General features: G+C 37.2%; 1 protein-coding gene across 1 annotated transcript in view; it reads right to left on the minus strand.

Annotated features, from left to right (window-relative positions):
* The window catches only part of LOC121440444 (AF4/FMR2 family member 2-like), a 532,707-nt gene that overhangs the window by 352,476 nt on the left and 161,588 nt on the right, over nt 1-18,643 (minus strand). Inside the window, exons 2-3 of the mRNA XM_041641195.1 lie at nt 17,216-17,336; nt 2,367-3,221 (exon numbers count right to left, since the gene is read on the minus strand). Of these exons, the coding sequence (XP_041497129.1) occupies nt 2,367-3,221; nt 17,216-17,336 (976 nt within the window). The remainder of the gene's footprint in view (nt 1-2,366; nt 3,222-17,215; nt 17,337-18,643) is intronic.

Here is an 18,643-nt window from a genome sequence, read left to right on the forward strand (position 1 = left end):
AATTTTTCTTGCTTTTTAACCATGGCAAACAAACTTCACTAAAACATGTCAGCTTCCTATCACTAGATCCAGAGAAAAATTGCAAATGCTTAAAAAATACTGAAATTGCTCTGTAGATAAGTCTTTAAGGTAATAATTCAAAGAAATACTGCAACCCATCAAAGATAGCTGTTCTGACCAGGGACGCAGAACCTACTGGCTGACATTCTTGGCACTGTGAACTGGGTCTGAATTCTAATGCTAAGTGCTTTCAAAAAGTGCATCAAGATTTAATAGAGTAAATTTTCAGGCTTGGTCAGAGTTTTAGCCACATAAATTCCATTAGGTTCAAAGCTCCATAATGTTCCACCCTGTCTATATTTATGTTCACATTCCAATCTACACCCTTCTCAGCTCTCTGTTGGGCTCTCTAATGTCTCAATTTCTTTCCTCCTATTTTGGATTTTCAAATTGCCCCTCAAATATGTTTCTTCCCCTTGGCTTTAGGTTCCTAAGCTTCACTCTCCCCATGTTTGAAATCCCTTGAGACCACTCTTTTAAAATAAACACTCTCTTCACTGATCTCCTATCATGATTTTATTGCACCCGATCCATTTTCTAGACAAAGCTCTTCTAAAGTCAATTTGAATCATCACTCCTTTGATAATCATATCCAGAGAAGATGAAAGCTCACTCAGACACTTTGAAAATATTCCTCTCATTGGTGTATTGGAGAAATGAGGAAAAACCATGAAGTCATTTCTGAAACCGGGTCAGCCATTTTGTGAATGTGTAAGAAAGAGGATTACAACAGAGTGGATCTCACTGGATGGGTGACCTGTCTCTCCATTAATGAGTTATGGATCAGCCTAGCAGACTGTTTGTGCAGCAGCGCTACTTGCAAGTCAGTACAGAGCCACTGCTACGTAAGAGAGAACAATACTAGGTACTCAGACAAAGGAAGGGTCATATGACATTCCAATTTCCTATTAGCCTCTTCTTTCATAGCATATCCATATTTAGTTTGTATATTAAAACTCAGTATTAAGGCATGCAGTAGGAATTAAGTTTAAGATTCCTTGGTGACTACATAGTAGAATAGAGTAATGCATAGGCAGAAATAATATAATTATGCACAGCTGAGGATACATTTTTTTACCAAACATTTGCCTTTATTCATAAAAGGAAAAGTGAAGTCAAAGTGTGAAGAAGCACAGACCTGGAAGGAAGAACCCTGGACTTATCTTGGAAAGTAATGACAATGCAGTAAAGAATCAAAGGAAGGTTCTGACTTGTATACAGAGGATGGTTTGGAAGAGACATGGGACAGGAGTCAGTGAGTAGTTATGGACGGTTACAGCAATCCATAGACAAAGGCACCAAGTGTAGAGATGAGGGGGCAGATCAGAGAGATACTTAGGTGCAAGCTTCACAAGACTTTATGAGTTATAATACAAAGCCCAAATCACCTCAAAATGAGACACTATCAAAATGTGAGTCCATAAAATACAACCAACTGTCTCAGGCCTTTCTTGCTTTGTGTTTGTATTATTCACCAATGTCACCACATTCTCTAGTGAGAATGAAGAAAAGAAAAGCTTAAGGCCTTACTGGATCATACTTCCACAATTTAGACAGTACTGACTCAGAATGTCTAACAATTCGGGCTGCTGATTAAGAAAGTTAACATGTTTTCTCCCTCTGTTATTACAGTCTTCTAATTACCAGTTACAGAAATTGAACCTAAAGGAAGTGACTTCTTGCTTGAAAGGGCAGTGGGCAGCTGTTTCCTTAAGGGCTATTTCAGTATCACTAAGACCTGTCTTAATCATTGTCTATTTATTTGTTTGTGAGAGGCTATATGGAAGATAATATTAATACCTTGTCAAATAATACATCTGTAGACACACTGAATAAACTAAGGGAGTGTTCACAATGCCTTGTTGTGTTAGGCACTGAGTGCGGTGGTGTGTCTTTGTTCATAGAAAACTTGGGCTGTGGCAGTGGAAGGATCAGGAAGTTTGGCTCCTTCTTTGAGGATTTGATGCCAACCTGGGCTATGTGGGTTCCTGTTTTTTTAAAAAAATGCATTGATTCTAAAGAATGCTATTATTTTGTACATAATTTCACTACAAGATAAGTTTCTAAAATCATTTTATAACTATACTATTTCATTCACTCAGTCAGATATTTCAACATTACAAATTATGGAGACTTAACTGTACTTGAAGTGTTACTCATTTGTGTCCCAAGTTACCCCAGACCAAGAATCAAACTCACCTCGAAGAGAGCTATGCACACAGAGAAATATGATAAATGAGTTGCATATGCGTAGTTACCAGTGACTAGAAAATCAATAATGGAAAATTTTTTTAAAAACCACTTACTTCAGTTGTTTGCATGATTGTGAACTTCGGCAGCTTGGTCTTTGAACTGGTTGTGCTGGGTTTCCCATCCAACAGTGACCCAAAGGAGAGGTTTCCAAAGCTGTTCTCAAATTCAATGGAAGGCTTCAGTGTTGGAGAGATGTCAGTTGCTAGGTCCTGCCCGTCCATGGGCCTTACATATGCAGTTGGCTTTTGTTGCGCCATACTTGATTTGCAATAAAGCCCAGGTGGGAAGGTTGGGACAGAAAGGCCACTGCTGGGAGCTAATAAAGATGAGGCAACTAGGGGAGACCCAGGTGCTTGCACTGTAAAATCGGATTCTTTTGGTGAATTAGACTGAAAGATTTCTTTGAAAGCATCTTCTCCAGACTTGGTGTCATCTTCCTTTTCAGATGGATTAGGTTTTTCAATTGTATCACTTTGGGGTTGCTCAGCTGGATAGACGAAGAAGTCTTCCAGTCGGGTTTGAGGTGGATCCTGTGTGGATGTCTGCATCTTGTTTGGCTGATTAGTGGCCTGGCTTGGCTGTGTAGGACTAGTGTTCTGATTATCTCCTTGCCATTCAGGTTTCGATTTTCTGTCGCTGTGTATTAGAGTGGAATTCACTATCACGACTGAAGGTGGAGGCATTGGTGCTGAGGAGTGGGTATTCTCCTGGTGAGATGGCATCATTCGATTCTTTTGTTCTGGATAAAAGCTTGCTTCACTTTTGCTGATAGGAGTTTGGGGCACAGAATTTTTCGGGATGCCCACCAAGTGATTCTGACTGGAATGGTTAGTTAGTAGATCCTTCATTTCATCATAGCTTCCAAGAGTGTTCTGGACTCGATTAGCAAGGGCATCCCCTTTGTTTGTCTAAAATAACAAAAAGATGGGGTGAAAGAAGAGAAGGTGAATAGGTGTCTGTTTCCTAACATTACTGCTTCAAATAAATACCTTATATAGACTGACAGAGTTCTTTAAAATTGCTATACTGTCACATATTTTCACACTGTTATGTGCTATGTAAGGAAAAAAAAACTTATATTACAATGGTTTTTGCATTCCAATACCATTCTACACAGATCTTTAATGGAAAACTTTCAGCTTAGCATGGACACACAAACACAAACAAAACAACAACAAAACAAACAAAAAAAGAAAACTGAAGCAATAGTGAATAATGATGGAGAAAGGTCATTGGTTAAAAAATAAAGAAACTGCCTTGGCCCATTTTATTGGTTAGAACATAGGTGGGTGGAGTAAACAGAACAGAATGCTGGAAGGAAGAGGAAGTGAGCTCAGAGACGCCATGCTCCCCTCTCCCAGGCAGATGTGATAGCTCTGCTCTCTGAGGCAGACGGCCATGCAGCCAGCCACCAGGTCAGACATGCTGAATCTTTCCTGGTAAGCGCACCTCGTGGTGCTACATAGATTATTAGAAACGGGTTAAGAGGCTGAAACTAATGGGCCAGGCAGTGTTTAAAAGAATACACTTTGTGTGTTGTTATTTCAGGGCATAAGCTAGCCAGGCGGCTGGGGTGCCGGGGATGCAGTCCCGCCGCTCCTATTACAACAGAATAATAATAAAAGAACTTCTGGGAGGGTATCACCATCCCTGATTTCAAATTATACCACAGAAGTATAGTAATAAAATAGCATGGTATTGGTACAAAAATAGGCATGTCAATCAATGGAATTGAAGAACCAAACATAAATACATATACCCATGGAAATTTTATTGTTTATAAAGCCAGAAATATGCACAAGAAAGAAAGCAACATCTTCAATACAGGGTTCTTGTTAAACTGGACAACTGAATGTAGAAGAATCCAAACGATCCATATTTGGGTCTGCACAAAACTCAAGTACAATGGATCAAAAATTTCAGAATAAAACCAAATACACTGAGCTCGGTAAAAGAGAATGTGTGGAATAATCTCGAACTCATTGGCACAGGAAAATACTTTCTGCACAGAACACACCATTAGCACAGGCACTAAGATCAACAATCAATAAATGGACCTCACAAAACTTGAAAAATTCTCCAAAGCAAAGGATATTTCCACTCAGAAAAAAGCGAAAGGTTACAGAATAGGAACAGATTTTTACCAAATCTGATAGAGGGTTAGTAACCAAAATATATAAAGAACTAAAAAAAACATTACATGTCAAGAAAACAAACTAATAATAAAAAAGAGGTACAGATGTAAACAAGATTCTCAAGAGGAAACTCAAATAGGTAAAGAAACAAAGAAATGTTCAATGCCCTTAGACACATGGGAAATGCAAATCAAAACTACTTTGAGATTTCATTTTATACATGTCTGAATAGCTAAGATAAACAAAACAAGTGGAAACTCAGTCTGGCAAGGATATGGAATAAGGAGAACACTCTTCAATTGCTGGTAGGAGTGAAAAGTTGTACAGCCATTGTACAAATCAATGTGGTGGTTCCTCAGGAAGATGGGAATTTATCTACCTAAGGATCCAGCTATTATACCACTCTTGAGCATATTACCTAATGAATCTTTTTCCTACCACAGAGACACTTGCTCAACCATTTTCATTGCTTCTATATTCAGAATGCCTAGAAATTTGAAACAACCTACATGTCTCAGCAGAATAATGTATAGAGAAAATATGATATATTTATACAATGGAGTATTACACAGCTGGTAAAAAAACGAAATAATAAAATACAGAAGTAAATGAATGGAATTAAAAAAAAATCACCCAGAGTGAGGTAACTCAGAAACATATGATATATATTCACTTACATGTGGATATTAAATATTAAGTTAATGATCAAGCTACATTATACAATCATAAAGGTTAGGTATAGAATAAGGTACTGGGAGAGACATATAGATCTTCCTAGGAAAGGGGAGTAGAAGACATAGTTATGGATCAGTGAAGGGAGGGACTAGCATGGGAGGATCAATTACAGAGATGGAGGGAAAAGGAGAATGAAGGAGGAAATTTGAGGGGTAATATGGAAACCTAATATAGTAGAATTGTTCTAAAATATACACATATATAAAGGAGATCCAAATCACCAAAGAATGGGAAAGACAGAGCCCCTCTGGATTACCCATTATCTCTTGTTACCAAACGAAGCTTCCAGGATCAGAATTGTGCTATATCTGAGTTGCTGACCAAAAGGGTCCCATTGGAATTCCCAAAATATCCAGGCTTTTTCCAAGATTATAGGTTGCTCTTCACAAAATGATGACAAGACACAATAGCTAAAGACAAGACCTATAGAATTCACTGAATATGGAAAAATCAGGTTGGTGCCTACATATAGCCTTTAAATCTAAGAACTAGCATCTTTGCTACAGGGAGTTACTATTTATGCTACCAAAGAAGAGACAAAAACACCAACACAGAAACAAGTCCTTTTATCTACAATGGTGTCCTGCCTGCAAAATATACCAGTGCAATTTTGGCACAACATTCTTTGGGTTAGCCAACAAATATCTAATATGACTGAAGGCTTATTTCATGAGAGGAACCAGTTCCTAATACTGCTTAAGTGACAAAGAACTTGAGACTAGATAGACCAGGGCCGTAGAGTAAAATTAGATACTCCTGTTAAAAAAAAAAAAGATAGAAGCAAAATGACTCCGAATAATATTCTTCATATTCATTCATATGTTAGTGTTTTGCTCACCTGTCATCAGAGAATCTTTCTCCCACAGCAAATGGGGAAAATATAGAGAAACCACAGCCAGACAATATGCAGAGAATGATAAACCTTGAAAGACTTAGTTTAAAAATCTTCTCCAAATTCCTCCACTTAGGGTTCTGGGGACTCAGAAGAAGAGGATGTCAAAAGAGTGTAAAAGCCAGAGGGAATGGAGGACATTAAGGAAACAAGGCCTTCTAAATCAACATACATACACGAACTCCCAGAGACTGAGGCAGCAAGTGGACACATGTTCCTATCTGTAATCCAGAAGCAACCTCTTTGTATCCAAATAGGTTATCAAAACAAGTTGTTGGATTCAGAAAAGCAAAAGACTTCTCTGTGCCTATATTCCCTATTCTGGCCCCCTATATTACAAAGAAAAACGTTACTGTTATACTTGGAGCCATCTGACTAGTGGACCATTTGTTAGGAAATACTCCCTATTATGTGGTCTTTATGTCACAGAAGTCATAAGCATGTTCTTCACATTTTCAAGAATGAAAAGCACTTGCCTACTCCTTGGTACATGGTCTACAAAAGACAGAGGTTAAATATCCAAGATACCTCACATGCTCCAGCACTTCCTAGTTTCCTATGCTGCCTAGGTGGAATATTTAACTCTTGGGTCTTAATCTCCATTTAGGATATAGGACTCTGTAGTCTTTGTATGTGAAGATTGGAGAATATAGAGGTTGTAGCATTAGAAATGAATAAAATCACGAAGGGAAAGAAAAAACAAAATGAGAAGATTGTTCTCAGGCAAAATACCTGGCATATATGCATCTTTAATAGACTAGAAAATGAAGAGGAACCAGGAAAGGACACCAAAAAGGAATAATGAGACACACACACACACACACACACACACACACACAGAGAGAGAGAGAGAGAGAGAGAGAGAGAGAGAGAGAGAGACAGAGAGAGAGAGAGACAGAGAGGGGGGAGACAGGAAGGAAAAAGAAAGAGAGTGAGGGAAGGAGGGGAAGAGAAGGAGAGGGAGGGGGGAGGGAGAGGGAGAGAGAGAGAGGGAGAATCAAATCAGAAACCTTGACCTCATTACGAGGATGATCTCCACATGTTTAATTCATACCATGTGTTCATTCATGGACACTTGTAAAAATTAGGACAGTTAGAGAAATATGAATTTCAAAGATTACACTGAAATATGCTAAATATATGCTGGGAAATTTCTGTGATTGATGGAAATCTTTAGAAGCTGAATAAATTTAAGTCACTTTTAGTTTGCTTTTCCTCAAGAACATCTTACATTGCATCATATGCAGCCTTGGTGCTGAAGTAGTGATTAAACAATTAACATTCTGTATAATTCTCAGTAGAATAATTGCCCCGTTTGCAGAAGTGCATTTGAAAGACATATTTAAAAGATATAGAAGGGAAGAAATCATTTTTATTCCCTGAAATTCCCTAGGTTTGCCATTTTAATGGCAGAAATTACTTTTTAGCAAAGGCAAGAATAAACTCTTTGCATATAGCAATTTCCTTCAACTGACTTACACAATGAACCATTTGGACAGCAGCCAAAATCAGTCTGCCTACTCAATCCCTAAACAAAAAAACAAAGAAATTTCATTTTCTTAAGGTCCCACCAAGAATTTGATGCAAGTCTGAAACATTTTCAAGGATATTCTGGTCCCTGAAAAACATTTATCTCTCACGTCATATGACTGATCTTAACACAGATGTCTGTCTATGATCAAGGATCTGAATCTATCAGCATAAACTAAGCTGTTTAATTTCCCACTTGAAATATCCTTGCTGTATTTAATGGACTTTGTGGCAGTAGATTTAAACAAAATCACAACCTTACCCCTCTCCACTACAACTACCAACACAAATACTACCTCTTGCCTTGAGAAACCAATGCCCTCTCTCTGGGTCCACATTATAAGGATCCAAATCCCTTATATCTCATTTGCTTACAAGAAAGTTAGTAATATACCTGTTGTTACATTGATGATATTTAGAAGAAATAATTTTTTTCACAGTAAGAGGAAGTATTCCTAGTTCTTAATATCTATTCATTAATATTTACCCATTTCAATCATGCTAACAGTTTTTTAAGACTCAAATTTTTTAAAATATTGTTTGAACAAAGAATTTTTAAACTGACCAAAATCAACCAATATGATACTAAAATTAATAGAAAAGTAAGAGTCCCCCGAATAAGACAAGAAATTAACACCTTGCTATTTTTATTGCTGTTTCATAAATGTAATTTTGCTACTGTTATGCATAATAATGTAATATGTGATATATAGAATGGTCTTAGACAACCCATGTGAAAGGGGTTGTTCAACCCTTAATACATAGGTTGAGAACAACTGGTCTAGTATATACTAAATTCTCAAATAAATTGTCACAGAATTCAATAGAAAATAATTATATTCCATACTATGCTTCTATCAAATGAAAGAATATGTAATATCTCAAAGTAATTGATACATAGAAAGACAAATGGCAAGTTGACTTTGTTACTCCTGATTTAAAGTTCATGATAGTTAATTCAAAAATTATGAGTTTACAGGTTATAGAATTATCATTATCTTATGAAAAGCAGAATATCACCTTAGATCATTAAGTGAGGAAACATTATGCATAGTGTTAAAACGTGAAAAGAAATTTCTTTCATTGGTTTACCTACAAGAAATTTAAAGCTATTAAGAAAACATTTTCCAAAACAGATTTTCTAGAAGATACTTAGGCATTCCTCATATACATTTTTCTTTTATGAAGACTAAATACTATGAGCATTACATTTATGTCTAATTCAGTGAAAGTGAGTGTACATTTCAAGTTAGGGACTACACTGATATCATCAGTCTGTAGCTTTCCTCTACACATAGAGTATAGTGGTGGACCAGTGATAACCTTAGGAATGGAGTCAACTAATCTTGTAATTTCTCAAAAAGTCAGTATGACACAGAAAACCTAGTGGAGCCTGATACACATTTATCCACCTACATTGTATACTCCCATTATACACCATAGCAATTTCTGATGTATACTAAATGTTCCTTCTTTGCCCTCCAGAGTTTTAGTAATCCTATTAAGGAGGAAGGTATTCTCAGCAGACTTGATCGAACATTCTAAACATTCCAAAGATGAAGTTTAGCTGTTTCAATCAATTATAGGCTTCTTTCAATGTGGCCAATACTTTAATTCCCATTCTACATAATTGGTTGATTCCTTAAAGGTAACCTCTATAGCCATTATTTTCTAAGTAATTACATTTTTTTATCATCAAGGAAATGCATTTTCCAAGTATTTTCAAGCATAAATTACATGTCTGGTTTGTGGCTCATGACTAACAGCACTCCTTCATTTAAGCTTTTTGTTTCTCATTACTTTAGGAAATGCAAGGCTCCTTTAGTTTGCTTCTAATGTTATCCGCAGATCAGTAGTATAATTTCATTGCCAGACTAATGTGCTAAGAGGCTATTGTACCATACTATTTCCTTTTAATAAAATAAGCAAAATAATTCAAGTTTTGAAGTTCTCCTTTCTTCTACTTTATTGTAGTATAGCTAAAGTATGTGATTTAGTAATTTCCTTTTTTCCTGACTCTGATATTTTTACAGTTAATCTCTCTGGGCCATAAGTTGCCATTCCTTTCTTTATTTGACAAGAACTTGAACTTTATAGTACTTTCCAGATTTTAAGGCAAGGAGTTCCAAGCTGGTTCATTTTATCCTTACAACAATCTTCCAAATAAGCCACTGTCATCTTTACCTTCTTTGAAACAAATATTCTTTCACAAACTACTCAAACCTTGCTGTACCCCAGTTTCCTCACTTTTATTGAGCCATTGAAATCTGTAAACTAGTAGTAATAAAAGCAACTGCAGTAATAATAATATGATCTGTTTCAAAAAGGATGAATAATGGCATAAATGTTATGGGAAGAGGATGTAAGACTCACTGGGAGGAGATGGAATTCATGACAGATAAGAACTTGAGACTAGAGAAATCATGAGACCAGGGAAAACCTCATACTATCATTCTGCTAAAGGAACATAGCAGCAAAATGATGGTTAATGACACACTTTTATTATACCCATAGATTATTGCCTCACTCAACATTCATTAGAGAAGATTTTTCCTAGAAGAGATGGTAATTAATAAATAGATCAACAACTGAAAAATGGGCAGAGAATGAGAGACTTTGAAGTACTCAGTTCTAAATGGAATGTCTTCATAAATCCCCTCTCCTCCTTCGAGGCTCAGGGCTCTCCGCAGAAGAAGAGGCAGAAAGATTGTAAGTACTGGAGGAAATGGATGAGTCAAAGAAACTATCGTCCAGATTCAATAGGACTGATGTACATATGGACTCACAGAGATTGCGGCAGTATGCACAAGACCTATACAAGCTCAAGACAGATGTGGTTTTAGCACTGAGAGGGAGAAGTAGACACAGGGCAGTAGGCCTAGCCAAACTACATTGCAAACATAACCTATCCTAATCATTTGCTATCTGTTATTGACACCTGTTGACAAAGACAAAAATCAGTTTTCTGAAATGGGATCTCACTGAGTATATAAACCACAATTTATGTCAGACCCTAAGTCCAGGAACAAAATGGTCTCGAAGGTATAAAAATACCTTTTCTGGACTTTTTGTATTGTTTTTACTTTGTTTTGGCATTTTCATCTATTTGATCTTTTACTTGTTTCTTTTAATTTTTGTTTTTGTGGGTTTTTTGGTTTCTTAACTTATTGTTTGTTTTTATTTTTGAAAGAGAGGAGAAAAGAATAAAGTTGAATGGATAGAATGGTAGGGAAGCTATAGAATTAGTTGGGGTAAAGAAAAATAATCAAATTGCTGTTTGAAATTTTTTATTAAGATAAAAATAATAGCTGAGTAGTGATAGTATATGTCTTTAATAACAGGACATTAGAGGAAGAGGCAGAGTCAGGTGGATCTCTGATTTAGAGGCTGGCCTGTTCTACAGAGTGAGTTCCAGGATATCCAGTGGCTATAAGGAAAAACCTTGTTTCAAAGAGCCAATGATAATAATAATAGTGATAATAATAATAATAATAATAAACAATTATGATATAAATTTAAACAATAAACAAAACCAGAGGAAACTGTGGAAACAAGAAATGAGTCACTTAGTAGAAAAGCTTATCAACTCATTTGACTTGTCAGAAGAGAGAGAACTTCCTGCCACAGACAAGAAAGTCCCACTGAACTGGATACAAGTCTAGCTTCACAGTGCATGAAACTATAGAGGGGCACCTAACAACTTAGGGCTAAAATTCCTCAAAAAACATGAAGACAATGTGTACTCCACTTGTTTCTAGGATCAAATACACATACACATAAAGCTTTAGTCCATAGTTAAGAGCCTACATTTTCCTCACAAATCTTTCTGTATTGACACAGACATGCCAAAGTGCTTCATATTTCTCAGACCCCCTTAAAAACGTTCTTCTCAGCATTATAACATAAATTTGAGTTTCAAAGTTCCAAACTACAAAAGTATCCCCAAGAAGATAGTTTCCACCCACAACCAAATCTGCAGAGAGTCAATATTCTATTCCATTGTGACTGTAGTACATTAAAAACAAAGAAGAAAAATAAGTCAGTAAGGAACATGATCGAGTCTTTCTGTCAAGAAAAATCAGCAGGTGCAAGGGAAGGGTTCTCGTATTGTCTAGCTTATGAAGCATTGATAGTATTGGATAAGTTATGATGTCATGACTTAAGGCACTACAGACCTACCACCACAAAATTTGATTTTCTATTTGATAAGCATTTCCATTGTAACAATAAGGAAGAGTTTTTGTGTGTCTATAATTTTACTAATAATTTGGAAACCAACTTGAGGACTGCCATTGCATATTTGGATACTCCAAGGACAGGAAACCCATCATTAGTCTTGGTCTATGGAATTTTTTCTGGCCTGCATCATTTTTTTCTAGTGTTGTGATATGACGATAAAATGAGAAATATTCCTCATTTATCTACTAGTGAAGCCTTAACATGGGCACAACACCATATGACAACTGATTATCATTTCCAGAATAAATAAAATTACCATATAATAAACCTGTTTCTATACTACAATTACTTCTCTTAATAGTTACGGCTTAATAAAAAAAAAAAAGCTGCTCATCAAGGACCAGGGCAATAAGTGACTATGCCACCACCCTAAGCCTGACTAAAGCTTTCTTTGTCTATCCCAACCTGATGTATCTTTATACTAGCAAGTGATGGAGGAAGGTCATTGGCTAATAAAGGAACTGCCTTGGCCCATTTTATTGGTTGGAAGATAGGTGGGAGGAGTAGGCAGAACAGGACACTGGGAGGAAGAGGAAGTGAGGTCAGTCTCGACAGCTTTCCTCTCGGGAGCAGATGCCTGAGAGAGACGCCATGTCCCGCTCCCGGGATGAAGCTGCGACCCAGGATGGACATAGGCTAGAATCTTCCTGGTAAGCGCACCTTGGGGTGCCATACACAGATGATTAGAAATGGGCTAAATTAATATGTGAGAATTAGCCTAGAAGAGAATGGGCCAAAGCAGTGTTTAAATGAATACAGTTTGTGTGTTGTTATTTCGGGCATAAGCTAGCCGTGCGGGCGGCTAGGGTGCTGGGGACGCAGCCCCGCTGCCCTTATTACTACAAGCAAGGATGTTGATACTTTGACAATGTTGAAAAGTTCTCTAAATGACTTAAAAAACACACTGCTTCCATCAAAAAATGCCACAGACCCATACAATGCACCTCATTAAACAGCAATCACTATGAAGGTACAAGATTACTAATTTTTATGACATAAAATAATAAAACCAATGGTTCTTCACATTACAACAATGTTAAGAATTGGGTGGATATTGAGAAATAAAGATACACACCCCCAAGTAGGGTTCCCTTTTTGAACCCATCCAAAGATGTAAAGCTCAATTGATCAGTTCCTCTTTCATGTTAAAATGCCCATCATCTTTGATTTTTTTTCCCAAAATGGTGGCTATGATTTCTTTCTGTACTCTCTCCCATCTTCATTTTATTCTGAAGATTTGTTACCATTCTCAAGTTCTGCCTCCATTTTTCTTGCTGTGTCTTGTGATTACTTATGTTTTTTTAAATTTATATTTGGTTTAATCTCCTTTGGGACCTTGCTATACTCTTCATTACTAATTCCTGCATGTTCCACCTCACCAGGGTAATCTCTAGACACATTAATGTTTCTCTCATGTAAAGGTAAACTTCTATGGGGCTAGAGAGATGGCTCAGTGGTTAAAAGAACTTTCAGACGATCTGGGTTCAATTCCCAGCACATGCATGATGGCTCATAACCACACATAACTACAATTTCAGACAATCTAACACCCTCTTTTTGCTTCAGCACACATGTGTTGCATATACATACCTGTAGGAAAACACTCATATACAGTAACAAAACAAACCTCAATATATAATTGTTTGTTTTACTTTCTTCATGCAAGATAAAATTCACATTGATTATCTGTCTTTCTGTATTTAACCATTTCCTGCCCATTCTCCAAATTGTAGCAATTTGTTGCCCACAACTTTCCTAAGGTTTTAAATTATACCTTAAGTTTAAAATTTAACAATAAATTTATAGCACTTAAATTCCTTGGTTTCCTGGGGAAACACTAGTAGCAAATCTGTTCTCCAGAGAATCTTTTATTTCTTTGGTTCTCATTAAATGATTCTTTCCTCTAGTGATCAGATCCTTTTGATTCTTTCCAGGACTCTGATTTTACCACATTTTACCCCTTAATTGTTTCTATTTCCTAGAAGTCTCATTTTGTCTCTCTTCACATGATACTAGCTAGCGTATATATTCTCGTAGCTTTCTTGTGCCCCTCAAATCTCTCCCTTGACTTTTCCTGTGAGTTCCAGACTTGGCTATCCAATGACTTTTCCTTGTGATCCCACTTGCATTCCATATGCAACATGGCTCAAACTATATTATTTTCTCTATAATCAGCCACACTGTTTTCCTCCTAAACTACTTAATAATGAGAACCACTATCTCCTCATTAAGAAACAAACAACCAGAGGTTCCTCATCCCTCCTACACTTCCTGGTCATCCTGCAGGGGCTATACTGCCCAATACCTCCTCTCTCTTCCTATCCCACCCAGCTTACATCCAGAACACGCCCCCCTTCTCGTCTCCCTCCCTCCCGCCCCTCTTTGGCAGCATAGCATCTCCCAGCTCAGCCTGCTTGGGCGCTGGGACCGAACCAGAAAAGGGAGGGCAAACGGGGGAGGGTGGTAGTTCCTTTGTCCCCATAGCCTGCCTGCAGCAAGCAGGGTGGGCCCTTTGTTTGCGAGCTACCCAAGCAGCACGGAGTTCCAATCTGAGCACCAGGAGAGGCATCATTGGGAACCTTCATCTGGTGATGGGTGGAGATAGAGACAGAGACCCACACTGGAGCACTGAACTGAGCTCCTAAGGTCCCAATGAGGAGCAGAAGGAGGGAGAAGATGAGCAAGGAAGTCAGGACCACGAGGGGTGCACCCACCCACTGAGACAATGGGGCTGATCTATTGGGAGCTCACCAAGGCCAGCTGGACTGTGACTGAAAAAGCATGGGATAAAACCGGACTCTCTGAACATGGCGAACAATGAGGGCTGATGAGAAGCCAAGGACAATGGCACGGGGTTTTGTCCCTACTTCATGATCTGGCTTTGTGGGAGCCTAGCCAGTTTGGATGTTCACTTTCCTAGACATGGACGGAGGGGGGAGGACCTTGGACTTTCCACAGGGCAGGGAACCCTGACTGCTCTATGGACAGGAGAGGGAGGGGGAGAAGAGTTTGGGGGAGGGGGAGAAGGGTGGGAGGGGGGGAGGGAAATGGGAGGCTGGGAGGAGGCGGATACTTTTTTTCCTTTTCTCAATAAAAAAAATAAATTAATTAAAAAAATTAAAAAAAAACGATTCCATGCTAGATCAAAATTGAGTACAATAAAGGATTATTTATTTAGGGGTAGACTCACAGATTTATTTATTTAGGGGTAGACTCCTGTTCCTCTGCACAAATGAGAAACAGGAACCAGCCAGAAGAGAGAATGAGCACACGCTTTGCGTCGGAATTTATAGTATAAGAGGCCACGCCCGAGTTGGCTGGTATCTTAAAGGCTACTGGCTAAAGGAGTTTCTACACACATGTGTATTTTCAAGTGTGTAAGTGCAGGCACACATTTGCCTTAGCACACATGTGGAAGTCAGAGGATAGCTCAGGTGATGGTGTTTGCCTCTTGCCTCATTAGTTACAAGTGTATTTCCTGCCGTGGGTGCCACACTGAATGGCCCAGGAGCCTCAGGATTCACCTGACTGTGCCTCCGATCAAGCTGGAGGAGTAAGGTTATCATGGACACACACAATCATTTTTAATTCTATGTGGTTCAGGGGATCTGTGTTCATGCCTGTGGAGTACTGCAGAAGTGCTCTATCCACTGAGCAATCTCCACACTTGCATCATGCTTTCTAATGACCTAGGAACACTTTTATTTTATCTAGTGGAAACGATGTGGTAATAGGTTTGAATTGAGCCCGCCTCTTCAATAATTCCAGTGTTATGAAGCAGATCTAACTTGGTTAAACACAACTCCAGCTTTTGTTGATAAAATGGGAACTTTACAGGCTTGCTCATGTCGGATATTTCATATGAATATGTTTTTATATTACTATTCTTCCAATAACTAATGTTCTGATTTTTCCAAAACATGTAATTTTTGATTTACATTCACAAAAAAAGAAACAAACAACCAGATATTCAATCCTTCTTATCCCATATTACATTTAGTTAGACATTCAACCTTGTCATTTAAACCTCCACACTTTTCTTCAATACATCCTGTCATGGGTTTCCCTTAGCAAATACAATAGCTCCTTAAAGTTTCTCTGACTATTTCTATCACCAATGTTATCGCTCATTCAAGAAACTCTCTTGTCACCAGAGTAGAAATTCCCTGAAAACAGGGATTCTAAGACAGTGATTAGTACAGAGTGGATCTTCACAATATGTAATTTAAATTAACCATATATCTAAATGTTTAAACATAGAACATAAATTGGATCAACTGAAATTGTAAAAACATTTTTGGTGTGTGTGTTTGTGTGTGTGTGTGTGTGTGTGTGTGTGAATATGTGAATTGCTGATCATTTAAAAACTAGTAGTTTAGTCTGTCAGTCTTACAGAACTTGGAAGGTACCCAAGTATATAAATCAAGAACTCTTTTCTTTTTCTAAACCAAAAAGCTTAAATCTTGCCTTACTAGCCACCAATGCAAACCACCAACTCTCTAGACCAAAGTAGAATCTGGACCTACTCTGTTTTCATTGAGAACATTTCTTTTCCAGAAGTCTTTTAACTGATGCCCTTCTTAAATTACCTTTTGAATATTGATTCCTTTATCTCTTTTATTGGTTTAGTCTCATTAAAAATTATACACTAATACATTTTTAATAAAACCCAACCATCCACCAATAATACAATAAAACTCTCCTCTTCTAATTTCTTTTCAGTTACCCCTAATCTCCCCCACCAAAAAAGGTCAGAGCGAGTCATCACAAAATCAATTTTTGTAGTTATAGCTGTTTGATCCTTCACAGAGATCCATAGGAGGCTGAATGCCACTGGAAAAAAATCAACCTTTCTCCCCTCCATCCTCTGGTTGAACAATCTCCTAGCCCATGACTATTAGATACAAGGAAACAAACATTACTGGCTTATTTTCATTTGCCATGAAGACAAGGAATTTTTTGAAAGAATTATTAAAGCTATCTGTAGCTATTACTAAAGTAAAATGGAAAAAATGTATCAGTCTTGCAGTAGATGATAGTGATTCTGAAGCTCATTAGTCCTGCCCATTGACATTCTATTCATGTCTTCATGGTTTGCCTGGCTAAAGACATTGGGAAGCAATGAAGGGATATTTTGCTGTAATGAGAGTTGGGCTGTGAGGGGCTCTTTGAAGACAGTCTTACAAGCCAGAGAAAGCAAATTTTATTTTGGGAGATATCCTTTGAAACTTACAATTGCCTCCAAAGCAGAAACACATTTATCTTGTAGACTAGCTTTGGTGCTTGAAAATAAAGTTAGTGTTAATAAACATGTTCAAAACTGTAGCAAAAGATTTGTCCAGAAAGATAAATTACATACATATTCAGCTACCTTGTAGGGCTCCCCAAAAAGATCAAAGCCTGAAGAAAAGAGATCGTCTTCTTGCTGAACTTCTTGACTTCTCCGTTCCCATTCCCTCTTTTTAAGTGCACTACGGTCCTGTTCATAGTGACTGACATAAAAAAGAAAAGACAAACAGAGGGAAAATTAATTAGCCATGAAGTAATTTATATTTCCGTTGGTATTCCTAGGAAGAAAAAATGTAAGTCAATCCTACCCATGCTGCATAAAGAACAGAGAATCCTTTTGTTTATCTTTACTAACATGAAAATTGAGAAAGAACCCAGAAATTTGCTCATTAGATGTTGTACCTGTGGTCATGCAAGAATGTAGAATTCTTCTCCCTTGTTCTTTTTTGATTATTAGATGTAATTTCACCCTCTGAAAATCCAGTCTACTTTACAGAGGATTGCTGAATTAAGGTTACATCATGTTGTCAACCACCTGGGGCCATGAATGCACATATGCCACATAATACAAAGGAAACAAATGATTAAAGTGTGGCTCTTTATGTAAACCGAAGTCTTCCCAAAGTCTTTACCATATTTTAATTACCATGAGTGAGTTTAAGAACATTAAGCCATCTTATGTAGAAGTGAACAGGTGAAAATATTAAATTATTTAAATCCTTGCATTCCTTTTAATTTGGATGTTCTTGTTTTGATTTTTTGATTATTTTGTTGTTGTTGTTGTTGTTGTTGTTGTTGTTTCACAATTGACCAGGAGTCCTTTGGGAAAACTGTTTAGAAAAAAAGGGGTCCTAATTAAAACAATAAACAATTGACTATCATTGAAAAAGATATGAGGCAAAAGCATTGAATGAACTTGATATAAAGCTGTTTTATAAAGACTACCTATGAGAAGTTCATCGAATTTTAGACTTTTCCTCTGAAATATTGAAAGTTTCCAGACATCATTTAAGATCTAGTCTAGGACCTTGGAGGTTACAGAACGCAATGTTTCTTTATTCAGAAATTTATTTCTCTGACAAGCAACATTCCAAATTAAACTCCAAATCTATGTGATTTATGCTAAAATTGAGAATCCCTAACACAAATATCTAAACTCAAAATTCCCCCAATTATGAAAGTTTAAAGTGCTTACGTGATGCTAAAAGTAGAAAAATTCCACATTTAATAGTAATGTGGCAGGTCAAAATTTAAATGCAAATATACTAAACATACTCTCTAAAATTTCCTTCACATTAAGAGCATAAGATTTATATGTAATATAAAATAAATTCTATGTTTTGATTTGGGTCTTTTCCACAAGATTTATATGTAGGAACCTGAGAGGAGCAATAACAACTAGCTTAGCAAAATATGTCTACTGGTACAATAGTGGCATAGATATTACAGAAGAAAAGAAGCACTTTCTGGTTTAATTTAAATCTCAGTTCATAGGACAAAAATCTATAAG

Source organism: Microtus oregoni, unplaced genomic scaffold, assembly GCF_018167655.1.
Source record: "Microtus oregoni isolate MIOR12 unplaced genomic scaffold, Mior012 000067F_ref0000223, whole genome shotgun sequence".
Lineage (NCBI taxonomy): Eukaryota > Metazoa > Chordata > Mammalia > Rodentia > Cricetidae > Microtus > Microtus oregoni.